Source organism: Rhipicephalus sanguineus, chromosome 2 (assembly GCF_013339695.2).
Source record: "Rhipicephalus sanguineus isolate Rsan-2018 chromosome 2, BIME_Rsan_1.4, whole genome shotgun sequence".
NCBI lineage: Eukaryota > Metazoa > Arthropoda > Arachnida > Ixodida > Ixodidae > Rhipicephalus > Rhipicephalus sanguineus.
Genome location: NC_051177.1, coordinates 136,393,568 through 136,416,351, shown reverse-complemented (window position 1 = coordinate 136,416,351; position 22,784 = coordinate 136,393,568). Strand labels below are relative to the sequence as shown.

Below are 22,784 nucleotides of genomic sequence, written 5' to 3'. Positions count from 1 at the left end.
CGCTATTGATCACCTGACACGCTATGCTGAAACTGCAGCGCTGCCAGAGGCCACATCACGTGAAGTCGGCTTATTCATTCTTCAAAAACTCGTTCTTCGCCACGGCGCACCTCGCGAGCTACTCAGCGACCGCGGACGTACGTTCCTTTCTGAAGCCGTGCAAGCCCTCCTTCGTGAATGCAACGTTGTGCATCGGACAACCAGCGCGTACCATCCGCAAACCAACGGAATGACTGAGCGCTTTAACCGCACACTGGGCGACATGCTGTCCATGTACGTGTCCGCTGACCACACCAACTGGGACCGCATACTACCCTTTGTTACGTACGCCTACAATAGCGCCACTCAGTCTACGACAGGATTCTCTCCATTCTTCCTTCTTTACGGCCGTGAACCTTCCTCGTTTATGGATACCATTCTTCTGTACCGCCCGGACGCTTCAGAATCCACGACTTTATCTGAAGTCGCCAATTATGCCGAGGAATGCAGACAACTCGCGCGTTCTTTAACCGCCCAAGACCAAGCGCGCCAGAAGGACCGTCACGACGTAAACCGCCTGGAACGTTGGTGTGGCTTCGCGTTCCCTCCTCTGCTCCTGGCCTTTCCACAAAGCTACTGCCTAAGTACGAAGGCCCCTACCGCGTCCTACGTCAAACATCCCCAGTCAACTATATTATTGAGCCTGTTCAATCATCTACGGACCGCCGTCGTCGCGGCCGCGAGACTGTTCACGTCGATCGACTGAAGCCGCACTATGACCCACCAGTTGTACCTGTTCCTTAGGTCGCCAGGATGGCTCCTTTTCCGCGGGGGAGTGATTTGTAACATGGTAGGGCGCAGACAAGAACGCCAGCGAAAGAAGAAGACGAAGACGGTTGTTGTTGGTGCTCGCGCTTGCTCGGCTTGGACCGCTGATCGCTTCAGCTGCTGCAATCTTCTAATAAACGCGTTACTGCCTCAACGTTAAACGCATACCATCATTGGTATCTATTTAGTTTGACATAAGGACTATGAATCGTTACATTAAAGTCTCGCGCGTATACGTGTGCACCACTTGAATAATTTTAATTCACAAGATATATACGTATTGTAGCAATTATTATCTTGCTCACTTGTTCAAAATAACGTTCCCTGTAGCTGCACCAGACATTTCAAATTTCGCGCGCTTACATTCCAATTTTTCTCTTTTTTTTGCGAAAGTCGAGATATTGTACGCATCAGATATATTTTGTATTTACATAAATGTTTTTGTTAATATTTACAAGCAGGAATGAGTATTTTTAGTTACGATTAAAAATATTGGTTGACGTCTGCGGGACCAGAATCACTTTTGCTTGTTTGTTGCTCGTCGCGTCCATGCCGCCTCCCGAAGGGCCGAGTTTGAAGTCAAATTTTCTCTTGTGTGAATGGTGCTTGCGCTCTGTGCTCGTGTTGTGGGTTCTGCCAGTGCTTCTTATTACGAAGACTCAAGCGAAGACCTGTTGCTTCGTATCGTTGAGCCGTCGCCGAACGAAAACAGGTACGTGAACGTTGCTGCTGTCAGCGCTTTGTTGATACCGTGAGCGGGATAATAACGCTGTTAACGAAGTTTTTCTTGACTAGTAGACGATAAGTGAGCTTTTGTAAAACGTAGCGAGCCTGTTGGTGTGTATCATTTCATCAGGATAAGGCAAAGTTGTGTGATAAGTACGGGCGAACGTTTTTTGTTCGGAGTGTACAGCAAGTGTGCGCATGCGCGGCTGTGTTTCGGCGGGGGATTTGAACAGAGTTGTGGTGGCGCTCTCCTCAGACTCCTTTCTCGGCAGTGGTGTTGGAGGGGGGCTCCTGCTCGGGATGAATCACTGCTTTGGTTTAATAATTGTAAGGCGGGGACGGTGCCTGCGTGTAAGCGTCGACAGTGTCTAAAGCGCGTACGCTTGAGCATGTTGGTAATTCATGGTGAATTTTCTAGCGCACAAAACGAACAAGGTAGGAAAAGAATGATGCGGTGTCCGCGTTGTTTCTTTTTCCCCGTCCTCGTTCGTTTTGAGCGCTAAAAAACTGAACGTGTCTAAGAGAGTTCCATACGCTGCGCGTCCTCTTTTCAACAGCTACAGGATCGTTATGTGACTATTATCAGAGACGTGTTTTCCTTGCGTGTGACCAAACGTGTGCATGTGTATGCATCCGCAAAGGCACGTATTTACCGTGATGTTCGGGTTAATGCGTGTGTTTGCGCTTACGCTTAGGTGTTAATACAGCCAGTTTCGTTAAGTTCGGACCGACGTTTTAATTCACCCGCAGCATAGGTTGCCTGATGCGGCCGGCACCCGTGCCTGTTGAGCCGTTAGTTGAACTTGAACTGTAGTCGAACGGATCCTTGTCTATCTGTAGCCGAATAGCCGTATCTTAACTGTACAAGCGCTAGGTTGAGCATTAGTGCATGCGTTCGTGCACAATTTATTTGATTCTGCTTGTTTCCACCATACTTGGCTTTTATGATTTTGTTCTGGTTATTAAGAATTGTATGCGCGTCGCCCCGCTTTAGCGTTAAAACTTTGCTAAATACCTTTACGTCCTTTACGTGTACGAACATTATAAAACACAGTTTGTAGCACCACCTCCAATGACATTTTGTGATAGATGACAAGCCTAATGGTCTATCGGATATAGTAAATTCCCTAGGCATGCTTTACATATGTTAAAGGGGTCTGTGGTATGTGCAGCAAATGAATATTTTATTTATTGCTGAAAACTCAATAAAGTTATGCATACTTCACGGTACGCATGCATAAGTCATGCATGTGTTGCTGCTCATATGTAAAATTAGACAGTGTATTTATGTGACCACACAACAGATCTAGACTGCCTTTTTCAAGCTGTTGGCATTGGAACAATTATACAACTTCAGACACCAGTTTCACCGAATGCTTATTGTGTATTGCTAAATTGCGGTCAGTAGCTTCCAGGATTCTGGGTGCCGGGGGTTGCTGAAGCTTGCATGCTTTATTGTGATGGCATGTGGTTCAAGATTGATGCCTTGTAAGTCTTAGCATTTCCGCCTTTTTTAGCCAACCAGAATCATTGAAACTAATGACCACAATTTGGCAGTACACAATAGTCATTTAGCAAAATGAATTTCTGACATTATATAATCGTCACATTATGAGAAGGCTGAAGAAAGCTACATTAGCTACATTATTCACAAGTTAACACGTAATTTATTTTAGACGTTACCTGCAATGGATGCATGATGAATGTGCATACTGTCATGTATGTGCAGTGGTATTGTGCTTTTGTGCAATAAATAAAATTTCATATGATGCATATTGCATTGCATTCCCTTTAAGAAAGACATTGTATGAGTATCATAATATATCTACAGATATACAAATGTACCTGTGTGGACGCACTCATGCACACGTTTGGCCGCAGGAACAGAATTTGCCGATAGCAGCCAATGACATTACTCACACACAGAATTTAACTTTCAATTTGCGTGGTCAACACATACAGCTCACAGGGGGCATCTTCGCCTAAGAGCTGTAGCTTTGCGTTGGTGCATGAGTGAGCTAAAAGGGTAAAGTTCAGATTTTTCATATTAAATGTATAAAAGTTCTGCCAGAATGCGCTTTTTGTTGCATTTATCCTTCAGCATGCCCTTTTTGCATTTATCATTGTGTGGAGTCAGATTTTACTGAACATGTTGGCTGTGCACTGCATTTGTACCCACACAGAACTAAGAAAATTCCAGCATGACGGGAGCATACTGTTATGTTACACTCATGCTTGTGAAACTTTTGGTCATTACTCCTGTTTTTGTTTTAGGCTTCCGGGTATGAATCTACTAGAGAAGGAACACCGTGGCCCCACTTCTGTCAAAGGAACCAGAGTCGCCTGGGCAGCTGAAGATGGATTGTGCAATCAGCAGTGAAGAGCTGTGATCTTGTAATGTGCAAGTGTATGAACAGTCACGTTAAGTTAATCTAACACCAATTACATTACCTTGTCAAATTTTGTGATTGTGTAATGCGCAAGTTTATACAGTTACATAGAGTGAGCTGTAAATACGCCTTGGGCAAGTTTGTGATCATGCAGTTTGGCGGTGTTTACAGCACATGCGTTCGACAAATATTATCACTCTCTTACTTTTCTTTCCTTTTTTTCAGTTGTGTATGTGCACTGTCAACAGCGTCAATATACTTTTTTAACTTCTGATGCCTCAAATGCAAATTTTTATGGTTCCAGTATGTGGTTCTTAATCAATATGTATGAGGGGAAGTCAAGAAGTAAAGGCACATTTGAGAAATGGTACACTTATTCTAATGATAGAAAACTGAAGCATACATTATTTTTTCTACATTACCTGCCTGCACTTCAACGCACTTTGTGCAATGTTTCACAAGTTTCTTGATTCCGTCGGAAAAAAATTTTTTTTTGGTTGCACCTGTAATCAATTTTGCACAGCATCATGTCTTCTGCGTCAGTAGCGAATCTTCTTCCCCTGACTGCTTTTTTCAATGGTCCAAACGTATAAAAATCGCTTGGAGCCAGGTTTGGACTGTGTAGTGGGTGTTCCAGCAATTCAAAACCCAACTTCTTTATTGTTTGTTAGAATGTGGCCGAGCATTACCTTGCTTCAGGTAGACACGTTTCGCAGTTTTCCATGACATTTGGATCTGATTGAAGGTTTCAGTTTCGTTCGCAACACATCACAATAGTTCACACTGTTCACAGTTTTGCCTCTTGGGGTGACGTGAACGGCTACGACACTGTCCTTGTTCCACAATAGTGTTAGCATAATCTTATGGGCTCATGGTTCACGTTCAAGTTCCTTAAATTCTGGTGATGACTGTTTCTAAATTATGCTCGCAGCTTTACCTTCCGGTTTGTGATGATGTACCCAAGTTTCATATACAACAACAATTTGCTCTAAAAAAATTCCATCTCCCTCACAACGATAACGAGTCAAATGTTTACGAGAGAGATGTCCACACTTTGTGCCTTATGCTGTGCTGATAATTCATTTGGGACTCACCTTGCACACACTTTAGAAAACTTTAGCCTGTTTTCTCAGATGGAATACGCTAAACCAAAACTGATATGTAAAGTATTGGCGATTTCATCCACTGTGATTCGTCTGTTTTCCATCATGATACCCTGAAACGTCGGTGGCCTGCTCGATCTTCCTGTCACATAGTTATTCCATGTTCGACACACACTATCGATTCGGAGATCTTGCTTCGTGATAAACAAATGTCACCATAATGTGCTTGCATTCGACAAATAATTTCTGCAGGCTTAACACTTTCCGCAGAGAAAAGCGAATCACTGCCCTCATTACCTCCCTGGTGAAGATCGACAATGGGGCTGCCGTGCTTAACAGTCTGCTACACTCTGAATAAAGCAGGAATAAGAGTGACACATTCTAGAGAAGTGCTGCAGACGACACTAATCCAGTGCTGGATACTATACTCGGAGACAACTTATCTTGACAGTGAAGGCAAGGCTACGGAGCCGGGGCTTCCGCACATTCGTGTGGCTCTGCAAGTAGTGCAGCAGCTTGTGGCTGATTTCGGTTTTGCTCGCTCACATCGTTCACACGTTTAAAAAAACATACACAAAAAAATGTGAATGGGAAAGACATTTCGATTGTTCAGTGTACCTTTTACTGTCATATTACGAGTATATTTTTCTTGGAGAACTAAACAATGTGTTTGCGGCCGCACACTGACCCAATACATCATGGACGCCTTGTTTACTTTGGAAAACGGCCATGCTGAAAAGGTGGTGCTGTCTAAGGAATAAAAAGAACAGGAAGGCATTCTTGCAAAGTGAGCAATAACTGTTTTTACCTACGACTTTCCGCCACTGTTTCAGTCTCATAATAAATAAAGCAGCATTTATTTCAGTAAGGCAAGTGAGAAAATTATCAGCAAACTTAGTACTATTTTTTAGCGCGGTAGCAGGCATGCGTTTCGGTTCTGTAGCTTCCACAGTGCTGTCAAGAAAAGTTGCTGCCGAGTGTAGCAGTGTTAACAAACCCTAGTGGGAGAGATAGCAAAAGTCGCTTTACTTTTTTTACTTCCCCTCGTATATATACATCTGATTATCTTACAAATAATTTCTATTTGTGCAAGTGATCTTTTCCTTAGTATTGCTGTTTTGCCACGCTGTAGGCAGTTTATGCATTAAGTAGCTTTTTGGAAGTTCAGTGCTCTATCAAGACACTAATAGTTAAAGGTGTATACACATGTTGTGCTAAAAAATAAACATCTTACTTTGAAAATTGTGTTCACTTATTTTGGTCAGTTGGACAGGAACTTTGCTAACATGCGTCAGACCTTCAGTCACTAACTTCAGGCATCAATATAGTTCAATGTTTACTCAGATGTGCTGGCACACTGTCGAAATATTTCCTGTGTGAACATTTGTGGACTTTACATATAATTTAAAGTTTACGATGTACCTAACACAATGTTAAGCATTTGGTGCATTTAAGAACTACATTATGAAAAGCTGTATTGCACATTATTGTACATTACCGCAACATTTATTACAGCTATATTTCCTGCTTGAGATCATCCCACTTTGGGAGGATGGCCAAATGTAAATGTAGGCCCTTCCATAACGCAAGCCAGGGTGACTAGGGCACGCAGCACAGAAGCGCCTGCATTTACATTCGGCCGTTCTCCTAAAGTAAGAATAATCTCCATTAGGCAAGATGCATCAACAAAGCTTCAATGACCAATAGTCAACGAAACATTGGTAACAGGTATTTAGGACGCTTAAAAACAGTGTCATTTTCAATTTAACGTTCTGTTGGCATATATTGAAAGTTATAAAGGAAATTTCAATTGGTTATCGGAGGTCAATAGTCGACGAAATGTTGGTTGCTGGTATATAAGACGTTTAAAAACGGTTTAACAACTTTCAATTGAACGTGCCTTTAGCGTCTGTTGAAAGTTATTAAAGAAATTTCTATTGGTTATCGGTGGCCAATAGTCGACGGAATCTTGGTTGCTGGTATATAAGACGGTCTAACGACTTTCAATATACCGTCGGTAGGTTCTATCGACTTTCCCCAATAAACTGTCTATTGACGGTTGGTACAAATTTTTGTAAGGGCGCAGTCAGGCTAGGCGGGAAACCACACGGAGGCTTCCATGTTTGCTGAATGACGTGATCGCTGAAGGGCTCTGCTATTGGCATACTGGATTTGACTCATTTCGATCCATACAGCGCATAGATTTGGCTCAAGTTCGTTTTGAAACGAGATCTGTGAGCACAAGTAGCTGGTAGTATTTGATCCATTTCGTTCTGATAGCTCATTTAGAGGAAAGTTGAGAGCATGTACTTGCCAATGAAGCAATATTTGAGATAGTTTCGGTTTCTGGATTTAGCTCATTTCGACAAAAAACGCCATATGTATATATATATATATATATATATATATATATATATATCACGCTGTGTACATTCACACACAGTATTTGCAAAGGCATATTATTATGCAAGAAATGAATATAATGACGGTGGAAATGAACAACAAGAAGAATTGAACGAACCAGAGTGTACAAGCGAATTATATCTGTGAAGCGTTTGTTTCTTTTCTCCGATAGAACAAGTAACTATATCGACGGAGCAGCTACTAATGGTGGAATTCCACGATATCGAAGCACGAAGTCATTTGCGGATTTTTCATTGTCCCCCAAACATTTTTTAGAACACTTTCTCTCGCTTCAACTCGCCGAGCTTACGTAGTGCTGAGTCTTCTTCAGTATCCTCTTCTTCACATTCATCGCTGTCTGTGCACTAGGACCATGGTACGTCATCGTTAGCCTCCTCTTCATCGCTGTCATCGAGCAGTGCGTCGCCTGCGTCGATGCACAGATTATGCAAGATGCAACAAGCAAGCATAAACGCATTTAGCCAAGTGACAGTCCGCAGCTCCAGATACGTAAGCTGGCGCATGCGTTTCTTCAGGATCTCAAACAAGTTTTCAATCAGCACGCGGGTTGCCGAGAATTTTGCATTGAATTTTTTCTGCTGTTTTGTTAGTGCTCCGCAATCGCTGTAAGGGGTAAGCAAGAACGGCCTTACAGGGTATGCTGCGTCACCTAGGATGTGATACCTGCCACCTTGGTATATCCCTGGGATTTTCTACAGCGAAAGCTGTTATGAGATCATTTCACCAGCCGTTTTTGCCGCCGTAGTTGTCCGCCGCCGCCGCCGCTGCCGGTGTCCGTAACAACTATCGCTCGAAATAAGAAAAAAAAACGAAACAAGAAAAAATGGAACGAGGTTCGAACCTGGGCCCTTTGCGTGGGAGCCCAGTATTCAACCTCTGTGCCATGCCAGTGCTTGAAACTGCTTCGCAAAAAGGTCCTATACAGGCTTCATGTCGGGAAGGAACCACATTAGCATATGCAGTATAGCGTGGTAGAAGAGTAAAATAAGCACCAAGCGTCGCACAACGCGAATTCTGTAACAAGACATCAGACAATGCGAATTGCGCAACGAGTAGGTTGTTCAATGCTTCCAACCCATTACAAAGGGCTCTGCCATAATTCTTTATCATCAGGCACAGCATCAACAAAGTGCGCATATTGTCTTACATGCGTTTAGCAGGTACGGCGGCTCTCCACAGAATGACGAAAAATGGCACAGTGCCTGCTGCCCTATTTCTCAAAAATTACAATGATTTATAGCGTAGTGGGTTCCTCGAAAGTGCACTTGTATTGGTTGCCAAGGAAGCCCATAAGCGCATGATCCATTTCCTCGGGGTCTCAGTAAAATTACAATGATTTATAGCGTAGTGGGTTCCTCGCAAGTGCACTTGTATTGGTTGCAAAGGAAGCCCATAAGCGCATGATCCATTTCCTCGGGGAGGAAGACGAAGTGTTCGCTTTACAGAACGCTTGTGACTGCCGATCCACTAGTTTCTTAATATTTCTGCCCTCACCGCTCGATATCCGCCTCGTTTCTGGCGCCAATGCAAGTATAGACGTCCCCGGGCCCTGCCGGGAATGGCGGCGACAGCGGCGGCGGTCTCCAGGAAGCGCACTGGGCTCCATAGTGCTACGGACAACGACGAAACCAGTGTCTACTCGCTCAGCAGTGAGGACTGGTCCGATGACGACTTTCAGCTTGTACGACGCCGTAAGGCGAAGCGAAGAATCACCGGGCCTCCCCTGTCTTCAGGCAAGTCAACTCTGAAATCTATTCGGGAGACCGCAGTCAGTACGATTATTTTCGTACCAGAACTCGCTACCGATAACCTGAGACAACTCAACAGACAGTCAGTCTCGGTGCTTCTCGAAGCGGCGGTGCCAAATGAAGTAAGGGACGTGAGAGTCAACACACGCAACAATGTCCTGGCTGTCGACGTTGCACATGAGACTGCACTGAGCACATTGAGCAAAATTACGGAACTTGATGGCATAAAGGTTCGCTCGTACATCCCATTTGCCAGTGATACCACTACTGGTGTCATTTACGATGTGGACGTCTCTGTTTCCAGCACAGACTTGCCCAGTCTGGTGAAGCCGACAGTAGATGGCATCCCTATAATACACATGTCGCGCATGGGCACATCTCGCTGTATAAAACTAACATTCAAGGGTGAATCTCTGCCCTCGCATGTCAAGGTAGGCCACTTTCGGCATCCTGTACGACCGTTCATCCCAAGGCCACTCCAATGCCGCAAATGTATGAGGTTTGGACACGTGAGCGCCGTGTGTCAGAGCACGATCATTTGCTCGCGCTGCGCCGAACCACACGCTGCAGACTCCTGTGATGCCACGGTCCTCAAGTGCCGCAATTGCCTCGGGTCCCATGACGCTTCGTCAAATGAGTGCCCCAAGAAACAGAAGGAAAACGAAATCCTTAAACAGATGGTGCGAGACCGCTCGTCTCGTCGGGAAGCTGTTGCTGTCGTCACAAAGCGACGCTCCCGACGCCGTAGAGGTTCAAGGAACTCTGTGAAGCGCAGTTCACAGGTGACACCTCATCCTCTGCTTCCTAGGCTAGACACGCCCGAGTCGACTTCTGAGGATAAGACCGCACCAGAGCACATGGACACTGAAGCATGGCCGCCATTGCCAAAGCTGCATCCAGATTCACAGCCAGAACCACAGCCAGAACCACAGCCACAGCCAAAGCCACAGCACCATACACAGCGACTCCAATGGTCGCAGCAGACACAGACTGAGTCAACGACAGCGCTGGTTCCCCACGACTTGCCCGAGAAAGACAAGGACATTGCTGCGATGCTTCGCTCTCTTCTGAACACCATATTCATGCTTTTGAATAAGCTGAACACTCCGACTGCCCGAGCTGCCCTGCAAATGCTGGAGGTTCTCGATCCAGTGTTTTCAGCGCTGCAGTAATCACAACGGCTCGCCCACGGCCCTCTCAAAGGCCGCGATTCCCCAATGGAATATCAGAGCGCTGATGTAATGTAGGTCAGCCTCAGCCTCAGTGACTGATTGTACCCCTTTGCCCGTGCAGTGCTCTCCTTCTCTATCTCTTTCTCTTTCTATTCCCCGTTCCCTTATCCCCAGTGCAGGGTAGCAAACCGGACGTTCTTCTGGTTAACCTCCCTGCCTTTCCTCTTCTCTTTCTCTCTCTCTCCTCGGGGTCTCAGTAAAGTTACAATGATTTAGAGCGTGGTGGGTTCCTCGCAAGCGCACTTGTATTGGTTGCCAAGGAAGCCCATAAGCGCATGATCCATTTCCTCGGGGTCTCAGTAAAATTACAATGATTTAGAGCGTGGTGGGTTCCTCCCATGCAGGCACTGCGGAATCAGGGCATCGACGAAGCCTATATAAACATAATGGAAGAAATCTACAGCCCATCCAGAGCCACTATAGTCCTTCATAAAGAAAGCGACAGAATCCCAATAAAGAAGGGCGTACGACAGGGAGACACGATCTCTCCAATGCTATTCACCGCGTGTTTACAGGAGGTTTTGAGGGCCCTAGCTTGGGAAGAATTAGGGATAAGAGTTAATGGAGAGTATCTCAGTAACCTGCGATTCGCTGATGACATTGCATTGATGAGTAACGCGGGAGACGAATTGCAGCTCATGATTACTGAACTGGATACGGAAAGTAGAAGAGTAGGTCTGAAAATTAATATGCATAAAACGAAAGTAATGTGGAACAATCTTGGCAGAGAACAGCGCTTTGCGATAGGTGGCGAGACACTGGAAGTTGTAAAGGAGTACGTCTACTTAGGACAGGTAGTAACCGCGGAGCCGAACCATGAGAGTGAAATAACTAGAAGAATAAGGATGGGATGGGGCTCATTCGGCAAGCATTATCAAATCATGAATGGTAGTCTACCGCTATCTCTCAAGAGGAAGGTATATAACAGCTGCATGTTACCGGTACTTACCTACGGAGCAGAAACCTGGAGACTTACAAAGAGGGTTCAAATTAAATTGAGAACGACGCAGCGAGCGATGGAAAGGAAAATGATAGGTGTAACCTTAAGAGACAGGAAGAGAGCAGAATGGGTCAGGGAACAAACGGGGGTTAAGGATATCATAGTTGAAATTAAGAAGAAGATATGGATATGGGCCGGGCACGTAGCACGTCGGCAGGATAACCGGTGGTCATTAAGGGTAACTGACTGGATTCCAAGAGAGGGCAAACGCGTGAGGGGAAGCCAGAAAATAAGGTGGGTAGATGAGATTAAGAAGTTTGTAGGTATAACGTGGCAACAGAAAGCACAGGACCGGGTTGATTGGCGGAACATGGGAGAGGCCTTTGCCCTGCAGTGGGCGTAGACAGGCTGATGATGATGATGATGATGGGTTCCTCGCAAGTGCACTTGTATTGGTTGCCAAGGAAGCCCATAAGTGCATGATCCATTTCCTCGGGGTCTCAGTAAAGTTCTTCGCCCCCCCGTCTCTCTCCCACGTCAACATATGTTATACAGCATGACGGGAGAGGGAAATAGCGATCGGGCGTCACCCAATGCAAATTGCATAACTGGTGGGCCGTTTAAAGCTTCCAACCCATTACAAAGGTCTGAGCCATAATTCTTCATCGTCATCAGTCGTCGCGTCAACAAAGTGCACATAATGCCTTACAGACGTGTAGCTGGTGCCTCGCTTCCCCGCAGAATGACAAATAATGGCTTAGTAGGTGCTTCCCAAGTTCACAAAAATTGTGATTTATGGCGTAGTGGGTACCTTTCTAGTGAACTTGTATTAGTAGCCCCAAGGGAGCTTAGAACGGGCTCTAGAAACGCCGCTCTTCCAGCTTTCGCTGTGACTGTGCTGCGGTTTCAGCGCAGGCCTGGCGTTTTTTTTTGTCAAGCGAGGACAGGCGAAAGACACGGGAATCATGTATCTTGCTCGAGCTTCCAACGAGCACGTCACTGAATCGCCTCATGTTGTCGCACACAGCCTGCCATGTCATTGAGAGGAAGTGGTGTCTGTTGACGTAGGTCGATAGGAATTGGTGTCTGTTGACGTAGGTCGAAGCTATCTTGTTTTCGGGGCACTGGATGCGAATGTAGCAACCGTCTCTGCACCCAACAACACCAGGCACACCCGACACCGGCAGAAAAAGGACCAACAGTTCGCCAGTCTATTTTCAAGCGTTAAGAGTTAGGTGAACATACTTTCTCGAAATCTCTGGACAGCTTCTCGAGGTCACGGGTAAATGTGAGGACAGTTGGAGCTAGCGTACACAGGTAGTCTGCCACTCTTTGCAGTGCCCTGTGTACAGTATTTTCAGCCAGGTCGAATCTGTCGGCCACATCCCGCATGCATGTTTTGTTGGCTGCATACCTGCGCCGTAAGGAGATCAGGCGGCACACTTTAGTACCGAATTTCGCGGGACGAATTTAAGAAGAGGCAGCAATAACAATTATTCACCAAATTACTTACCAAATGAAGGACAAAATATGCGTCTCCGCAGACTTCGCAGCCTTGCCGCCGTGATTGTCTGTCGGGCACATCGGAGAAGACGCGAAGCCTGCTATTAGTTCGGGGGCAACACGCCGAGACAACCTGAAGTGCCTTCGGAACTGCATTTCGCCAGCAAAAGTAAAGAGTGTTAAAATGCGATCACAAAGGGATACGTTAATTCTTACCTCTTCATCCGAGTACTGGCGGACGACGTCGTCGACGAAATGCTCAACTTTCGGTTTCTTGTCCGGTGGTCGAAACATGACGTCGAAAACATGTTCGTATACGCCAGCTTCCAAAGCTTCTTCATCGCTTGAGTCCTCACTAGTCGATCCGAAACTAGAGCTCGAATCATCGCTCTCGGCGAGCAGCAAAAGCGCAAGTTGACGCTGCGACGCAGCACTCATTTTTCTTCCGAGACGCGACTTGCCTTCTCGGCGCGCGGAGTGAAGGGGCGCGCTTGTACAGCGCAACAGCGCGTTGGTCGATCACGTGGTACGCCGCGCACTGCGCACGCGCGGGGCGCTTGCGACTTGCGGTTGAATCCGCCGCTTTTCGCGGAGTAGAGAGTTGCTCCGTGGAGTGGATTTCGCGGCGGGGCCGCTCCTGATCTGCCAATGAAACATACAGGGAGCACTCTCAATCTGCCAATGGAACAGGCTTGCTCCGAATGGAGCAGAAAAACTGCTACCGGAAGTGCTCCGAATCTGCCAGTGAAATTCACCATGTCACAGAAGCCACAGTAAGCCTCCCAGCATTGACGCAAGCCGCCAATATTCTCTCTATCATGCAAGCCATATAGGTCCCTTGTTGTTTGAGTAAACTTGTGTTATTTTGTTACGGCCTTGAAGATTTCAAGGCAAGTAACCCAAAAGTAATCGATTACATTTTTGTGGTCGCTCAGTTACTTTTCTGGTGCTCAAATTGACCACTGTAATTGATTACATTTTAAAAGAAAGAAGTAATTGCAATTGTAATCAGTTCCTTATTTTCAGTGACGAGCACATGCCTACTCGACACCGCCGATGCCTCCTTAACAAGTGTCTCGATACTCAGCGGTGTCCCTTCCCACCAATAGTAGTGCTCCTTTGTCCCGTCACGTAGAGATTGCGCTAGTGATCTTATCAGCATTTGTCCTTTTGGACCCGCCATGGCATGGGCGCGCGTTGTTCTCTCGGAGCAAGCGTAGCAGGAATTCAAGGACAGCCAACGCGCAGTGAAGCGCGAGTGGGCGCTAAAATAACGTGAAGCCGCTGTCAGAAAACACACGCGGGTGCCAATATATCTTATTTCTGTCTTTGTGAACTTTTTTTAAAAAGCGAAGCATGTGTTAGCGAACCGAAGTGACTTTTACCATTTCTATCTATCTATCTATCTATCTATCTATCTATCTATCTATCTATCTATCTATCTATCTATCTATCTATCTATCTATCTATCTATCTATCTATCTATCTATCTATCTATCTATCTATCTATCTATCTATCTATCTATCTATCTATCTATCTATCTATCTATCTATCTATCTATCTATCTATCTATCTATCTATCTATGTCTTGGCGCTCTCGTGGTCGTCTCCTTAACTAGGTATATACTTCAATTGCCGTAGGAAGACGTGAGTGCATGACTAACGAGTTTCGTAGGCCATGACATGAATAACGTGACTCTCCTGTCCCTTACGTCATGACATTATTTCCATAAGTCACGTGTGGGACATACCCGCATACCGCAGTATGTGGTAAGCGAGTATACGCGACAGGTGATTCACTGTCTGTATCAATGCAGACTTTAGAAATCTTAACCCTTGTAGAAGAAACCGCGGTGCTGTTGTCCGTGGCGTTGTCGATGGGCGAAGCATCCGAAAGTAAGCCAAAATTAGAAATGACACACACACACACACACACACACACACACACACACACACACACACACACACACACACACACACACACACACACACACACACACACAAACACGAACTTTGGTTTTTTATGGCCAGCAACTGCGCGGCGGCGGTCGGCTCTTCACCCAACACTCGGGATGTGCCAACTATAAAGTTCACATCCTATAAGAGAGAGAGAGAGAGTGGACGGCACCAAGGATCAGGCCACTGGTGCCCCCGAAGAACCAGAACATTCGACGAGCCCAGACGAAGGAGAAGCGAGGGGTATTTCGAAACAAGCGACGCTGTGTGGGAAAAGAAGGAGGTGGTTCGCATACATGGAAAAAGGTGTTTCGGCTCCGTTTCCAAACAAGTCCGAGTGGGACAGAAAGTAAGGGGCCGGGCGCCCACTCCGCCCATATTTCACGCGTCCGGGCAATATCTCTCGCGTCACGGCCAGGACACGCTCCCATTCGCCGTGCGGCTGAAGTAAACGTTCGCATATCTCCTTCCCCCTCACCCACTTTTTTCCACCTCACCTTGCTCCCTTCACCTGTAGCCAATCTTTCGCTCATTCTGTGCCCACGGTGGAGCACTCACGCTGTTCATATCCTTGTTAAGAGTAGACGCTGCGAGAGAACTTCGTCACATCGTGCATAATGCCACGCTTGCACAGTAGAATTATCCGCTGAACTCCAATCGTCGCCCACGGAACCTTGAATCGTTCCTCCAGCTACAACTGCCATCCAAGATGTCTTGACGTGATGCTACAATGCTGTGCCGGATGTAGATCGGTGTAGCGTTTCATAACTCATTCAGCCATCGCATTGGCATGGTAGATTCATCCATGTGCGAAAGCTGCAACTGTGTATAGACTACTGAACATCTCTTGTGCCACTATCCCCAATTCGATGAAGATCGCCTGACTCTCAAGTGTGCCTTGATTAGACTGGATGATCGGCGCTTTAGTAAAGGAAAGATCTTGGGAGCCTGGCAGAAAGCCACACGAGCCTTCCTGCGGTACTTGAAAGCAACTTCATTGAGCGACCGCCTGTGAAACTCGGCACTGTGTGTGTGATGTGAAATGTGTCTCTCCTTTTCTTTCTCTCTCTCTCTCTATTTTACTCCCTTATTACCCCTCCCCATGTGTAGGGCTGCAAACTGGACGTATAGTCTAGTTAACCTCCGTACCTTTCCTACATCCCTTTTCTCCCTCTTTATCTTATTCTGCTCTTGGAGCTCCTTTTTGTCGTTTCTCTCCGGCCAAGGACAATAAACTACAAGACGTCCGTCGGCAGCGCCATCTACGAAACTGAAATTCTTTGCGGCCGGTAGCGTGTATGGCGCTGAGGGCACAGGGCTGTCTCGCATCACAGGTGTACCGGCAATCATTTCGTAGAGCCTGATGTGTTGCTATCTTATGATAACTTGCTCAACGAAGTCAGAACTGGCCAGTGTGCTTCCACAAGCCACGGTCATGCTATCAGCTCTCGTTCCGCTTTTCGCCTTGCGGTGATGCAGCAATCCCTTTACCTTTTATAAAGGGAGGTCGCCTATTCGTTTGGAACAACGGCTATACGTAGGGCAGGTAAAATACAACAAAGCTGAGTTGCCATTTGTGGGAATCGAACGCGCCCTCCACTTTGGCGCCTCGTTCCCCTGCTAGCGTGCGCTTGCCCCATGTTGGGCGCCAGTTATGTGGAGATAGATTTGCGAGACGCTTACCCTACGAGGCGACTGGGAAGACACGCGACATTCTCCACTGCTGCAGCAAAAAAAGACGCTACGGTCGTGTTCGTCGACTCTCCGGCACGGCGCAAAAAAGGCGCACGAGGCAGGTGTCAACAAACACGGGTTGATTAACCCAAGATGCTGCACAGCGCAACATTCACGGGTTTGTGGGCCCCCAGGGTAACTCCGCAAGACCAATCGAGTACACTTGCCTGCGGCGCTACGGTTACCACGCAAAGGGGGAACTACCGAAGCGCGCAATGCTTGCACGCCTGCAACGAAGTAGCCACGCGCTGCTATTGCAGGCGACTTCTCGTTCGCGCGCTTCGGTGGTTTTCCCCTTTGTGTGGTAACCGTAGCTCCGCAGGCAAGTGTACTCGATCAGACTTGCAGAGTTACCCTGACGACCCGCAAAGCCGCAGTGGCGCTGCAGTCACGCCACCCTATTCTAGCTCCCGCGGCTGGCGCTTGTGGTGATCGGCGCCGGCGATGTACGAGCGCACGTGGGTTACAGCGACGTTGCGCTTTGTTTGCTCGTCATTTTTGCGACTGTTCTTGACAAGGCTTATCGTCTTGTACGAAGGCACGTGCATGGTGTACAAAGCGTAAGGAGGCCGAACAGATTCACAGTGCAGTATGCCAACTTGCTTTGCGCCTGGCTGAAAGAGCGGCTACCGCAACGACGACTCCGCTTCACGACACTTCTTCGAAACTTCAAAAGACCCAACGCCATTCAAGCTTTGCATCTCAAAGATAGAAAGCTTACTGCGAAATGCAAGGTCTGTGACGTTCATTTTGAGAGTGACGACATTGTAAAGCACTATGGTCGTGTCGTTGCGGGACAAGAAGTTTTGATTCCAAAGTGGGAGCTCGCGCCCGGTGCCATGCTGCGTTTGTTTCCAGCACTTCCACCCCACATTTCAAAGCCAAAATGCTCGGCACGAAGGCGAAAATACCCCCAAAAACGCACGGCGTCCCGCGAAAGCCCTGTACCCAGTTTGGAGGAGCCGCCAGAAATAGAACAGCAAAACGAAAGGCAGGCGATTACCTATATAAGCTACCGAGTCTGAGAGTTGCATCACACTGACATTCGATCAGTTGTCGACTGTCGCTATGCCTTCAAAGCAGTGGATTTTCGAGAGATTTTACGACGAGGTATCGAATATATGCCGAATATTTTACACTCGCCGGCTTCGCAACCGAGACTTACTTGTGCAATAGATAATTGTAGTTGACGAGCAGTTTAACTGCGTAGTGAACGGCTACAGCACCCAGCGCAAACGGCTATTGTACAGTGTAAGAAGTGCTGCGGGCACGGAACATCTGCTCGGTGAAGTTGAAAAACTGGAGTTGTGCGAAGGAGTCAATACTGACGACTCTTCTAGCGACAGAGTACGCGCGAATCACTGCCGGTGCCCACATCACGGTCGCTCTGTTCGAATTGTTTAAGGCATCATAGAAAGATGCGACACAGAAAATACAACTATCCGCTGAGAAATGTTTGCTCAGAGACGACACCTATTCGATGTAATCGGACACTGAGATTTCATTTACAGATTTCTCGTAAAATTTTCCGATTTCGGGTCTGAATCCCTTTAACCGTCGCGAAAACGTAAACACTGGAAAGAATTGGTGATGTTTTTCGAGAAAGATTTTTTAAATAAATTGTACACAACGAGACTACTGTTCATCTTGAACGTTTTTGTATCTCGAGTAAGTACCCCTCGTTGCACACTATAAAGGCTTTTACAAACGTGCTGGGTTGTTCTTGGTCTAGATAAGACGGCAGCGGCTAAAATTGTGGTGGTAGTTATAAAAACTACGCTGAAAACCATCATTCGTCTAGAAGCTCATATGCTTGGAAGTTAAGCGCAATGTAGACAGCTCAACTATAGACCGAACATCGATTCTTAGCCAATCAATGAACAGCGCACGCGGGACGATGCATACAGACGACCTTATGCATATCCACCTAAGTAGTCCGCATATTAGATGCCCGAACGTCGAATGATAAATGTTTGAGTTTGCCCCTAGTACAATAAGGAAGTTGCCGCGCAGTCGCCGCGAGCAACTCCGCGGAGGACCGTAGCGTTATGCCGTGGCAGCAGACGATGCGGCGATAGTGGTGCAAGACGGGAATACAGCGCCGCTGGTTCTCGCGAGCGCCGTTCGGACCACCCTCCTCCGCTGGCGGAGATACGGAGCTTTGAAACTGAGTTTGTTCTAGCAACGTTGGTCGGAATGGTATGAACGGTTCTCCATATGGTCGTTTTAACATTAACCTAATCAACTCTGTAATTATATGCTTCATTACTATGCGGCTTTAGATTAACTGGTGCGATTGGCTAAGCCATAGCTACAATTTAATAATATCTGCGTATATTGGGATGCAGCCATGAAATAGTGGAGAGTTCAAAAAAACTGATGCATCGCTTGTGCCGCCGTGGTCTACCGTAATTCAGTGACTATATAAGGGCCTGCGCTTCATACAGGGCTATGTATAAACCAAGGAGGTTTAAAAAAATTACACCATCTCCCGCTAAAGGGGATCATGAGGCGATGCGAAGCCGGGGCACTTGCACGATCGCGTTCCGTTGGCGTTCGTTGGGCATGCTACCGACCTCGCGTCGTGGAACGCGAAGAGGGACGCTACGCGCGTCGTATCTTCCATCTAGCCTGGCCGTTAATTCTCGCAGGGCGAGCGGGGAACGCGTTCGACAGGCGGGCGAGCGGGGGGCAGCGTAGGAGAGGAGAGAGAAGGGGAGGGGAGGCGTATGCGCTGGAGCTCATCGCGGCGTTGCGCAGGAGAGTATTTCGGCATGTCTAGCCCGCGTTTGAGAGGAAGAGTGGAAAGGGGGAGGGGTATGGGAGAAGTGGGAGAGGAGAAAGGGGAGAGGGTGAGTGGAGTGGAGGTGGAGAGGGTATGCGCATGCGCAGTAAAGGTGGTCACGCCGCACACCACCAGCACCACCACCGGATTGAGCTCCGCCTTAAGATACTTCGCCTCTAAAAAATTCTGGAGCGGAAGCTCTCGCAACGCCATGCCAGCGAAAGTGAAGCCAGCTTTTGCCCACCAAAGAGCTCGGAAACATGTTGTTTTCTGGTGGTGCCTACTTAGAGATCAAATGGTTTTGATCTGTTAGTGTATGCACTGGGTTAATTATAAAATAAAAGATCGTTGTTGCCAACAAAAGTAACCTGTCGAGAGGAGTATTGGCGATTGATCTCTAATAAAATTTGCCATGACTTTGAGGCTTACTATCGAAAACTAGTAACACAAAGACACACTTGGAGCAGTATCTGACCCGTAAAAGTTGTCATGTTAAAACTCGTCTGGCTTGCGACGAAAACGCTCGCTTTCCTTTACCACACTCTGATGGTATGGTTTGTCGTGCCCCTACTAAGATGGCGGGCGCAGCCGCCATCTTTTTGTGGGCACGGCTTCACTCTTGCGCAAGAAACGCCACTCCAACAATTGCTTTAACCTCCTTGGTGTAAACACGTCTATACGTACCCGTCTGCAGTGAATTGTTTATGTTGTAGGTTGTATGCATATGAATTAATTGTGTATCGAATTGAGTGAGTGTGTGTACTGTGTGTCTGCTTTGTGAACGTGTGCGTATTAATAAAATCTGTATGAACCTTCGGCGTCCTTGAATAATCCATGAATGCATCCACCTCGCCGAAATGTGCCGACTGAAACAGAACCACTTTTTAAAGACGATAGTCTTTCTTGGGGAACTTAAACGCAGAAATTTTGGTCTGTCTTTCTGTTTGTCGGCACGTCCCTCGATTCAGCCACTCGGCCAAAGTTGAACCACTTGCCCAAGGGCCAGCCGTCTTGAACTGGTACGGCTGTTCATACTTGTGAACGTAAAAAGTAAATATCATGCATATCTGAGGTGCAACATCACTAGGTAAGTATTAGGTGGCGTGTTCCTTTAATAGAAAATGCATACATACGTAATTTTAAGGACGCTAGTTTCTTAAGCTGCGCTGAAAATGCATAAGAATGGAAGCTTGAGCGAGTTGGTATGCGTTCATCTTTGTTGAAACAGCGCTCACTAGACGACGACGAAGTAAAAGAAGGCACAGGACAGGCGGTGCCTGTCCTGTGCCTTCTTTTACTTCGTCGTCGTCTCGTGAGCGCTGTTTCAACAAAGCTGAAAATGCGACTGCGCTGAAATTCGCCTTCCTCCGTGCCCTTCGCACGAGCTCATTGTTGTGTTTCGGTTTCGGTTCTGTATTGCACTGTACGAATGCCATGGGTTGGTGTTGAAAAACTTTTGTTTTGAGAAGGCCAAGAAGGTGAAAAAAAAGATATTTAAAAAATGAAAAAGCAGCGTTGTGGGCGGCCTTCAGGCTGCCGGTTGTGGGTGCCGCTCTGGCGTTCCTGTTTTACCCAGGCGACGTGTAAATAAAAGAGTGTGTGGAGAGTACTCGTTGAGTGCGGACGTTTCTCTGCTTCAGCGCTTCGCGCCAAACCGCGTTTTCGGGCTGGCTGGCGTCCCCGCCGGTCGCGTTTGTCACCGCTGGTCTTCGCCTGCTGCTGCGCCGGGACTACCAGCACGCAACACAGCACTCATGTTTCCCGACGTATTGCCAGATGGCGTCCATATCTCACACTGCGCCTCTTCTGTCGTCTTTACACGACATTTGCAGCGAAGCACGCAGATACGCGCCCAATTTTTTTACTATCTTTTAATCCCTCTAGATGGGGCCGTTTACCACCTACTTCAGGGTTGTGGCACTCTCACAGCTCCACCTATTTATATGTTGTTCAACATCTATCTATCGAAACTATTCTCTGCTGCGCCGGGATTGTTTTGCTGCTACGGAATGTACATTTGAGGGCACATGTCGGGGCCTCTTGCCCCGTAAACGCGTGGACAACGTCGCTACATCGTGTGATGCTTCAAGAAATAAAGACAGCAAGCCTGACGGACTGTCTCCAGGTGAAAGCTCCTTTGCAGTATCCGTCTCTTTTAAAGTGAACGCCGTCTCGATGGCCGAGCAAAACTTGCGAGTTCTGTCGTTCCGTTTCGCGAGGTTTTCATCACTACAGGTTTGTCTGCTTGATTTTATTGTCTTATCGTTCGATATTAAGCTCAGCGGGATCGTTTTTTTGTGGTTACTAGTGCCGCATACTCTTTATCAGTCGAGAATCGATGCACTCGTTACGCTTAATTGTATTGCTCGCTCCGCTAGGCTGGTGTCAGCCATCTTGATTATGAAGGGGGAGGAACGGTTTCTTCATTCAAAAGGGAGGAAAGTTTCTCCATTTAAAGACGAAGATTGGGGACATCGCCGTTTCTCCCTCAAAAAAGAGAGGGTCACTCCATTTTTTAAAAAGTGTACCATTCAAAGAGCACGAGTGCGAACTGGTGTTCTGCCCCGCATGTCTCCGGTGGCATCTCCTTATTCACTGAAGTGAAGACGGCATCCTTTGATCGCGTAATTCGCCTGGCTCCCTTTGGAACACTGCGCGCTAACGGCTGCGGGTCCGGTTGTCAGTGAATTTGTCGGCTCCAGTGTCGTGTCATGTCGGCTCCGGTTGTAGGTTCCGGTGTCGTGTAACATCACATTTACAGCCAGACTTATATATAATATGATCTGCGCATGCTTCCGCTGACACGGAAAGCAGCCTGTGTTGAGCGATTTCTGAAAAATGAGCTTCAGGTATTTTGCTACCGAACTTGCGTATCTGTACAAAAATTCGTTGTGGATCAGATCGGGCCCAGGACTTTTCTTGATGTCGATGTGCAACACAATATTTAGAATTCCTTCTTCTGCAATTTCTAAGTCCTCGAGAGGAGTACGTACTGACGTATCAGCAGAAGAAACCGCTATACCATTATCTCGGGTGAAGACAGACGCAAAAAAGGAATTAAATTCTTCGGTACGCGCAGTGGCATTCTGGGAAGCCAGTGACGCTGTTGATCTTTGGGCGGATTGACGTAGCGCCAAAACTCTGCAAGAGCCTCTGTCAGGAATTTGGCAAGTGTAACGTTGTAAAATCGGAAGTTAGATTGAGTAAGTAAGTTTCGTAGTTGTTTGCTTAAGGTGTGAATAGCGCATTTGTTTACTGGAGAAGGATTAGTTGAAAGGGCTTTTCTTTTTCGCTACAATTTCTGCTCTACGTGGATTAATTCTGTCGTGATCCAAGGGTTTCTCTTTTTCGAAACTTTTCGCAACCAAATAAGTTGGTCCATGCAATGCGAGACCACGTTCGAAAAATACGCCCATAGATTGTCTGCACTGGCCC

The 22,784-nt window shown here is 46.9% G+C and overlaps 1 protein-coding gene across 1 annotated transcript; it reads right to left on the bottom strand.

Moving 5' to 3' along the window:
* Positions 1-7,721: 7,721 nt before the first annotated feature.
* LOC125757374 (uncharacterized) lies at positions 7,722-12,954 on the bottom strand. The gene is made up of 4 exons (XM_049412926.1): positions 12,884-12,954; positions 12,617-12,784; positions 12,288-12,552; positions 7,722-7,856 (listed from the first exon to the last, which is right to left on the bottom strand). The coding sequence occupies exons 1-4, from the start codon at positions 12,952-12,954 to the stop codon at positions 7,722-7,724; spliced, it is 639 nt and encodes a 212-aa protein (XP_049268883.1).
* Between the last annotated feature and the right edge of the window lie 9,830 nt (positions 12,955-22,784).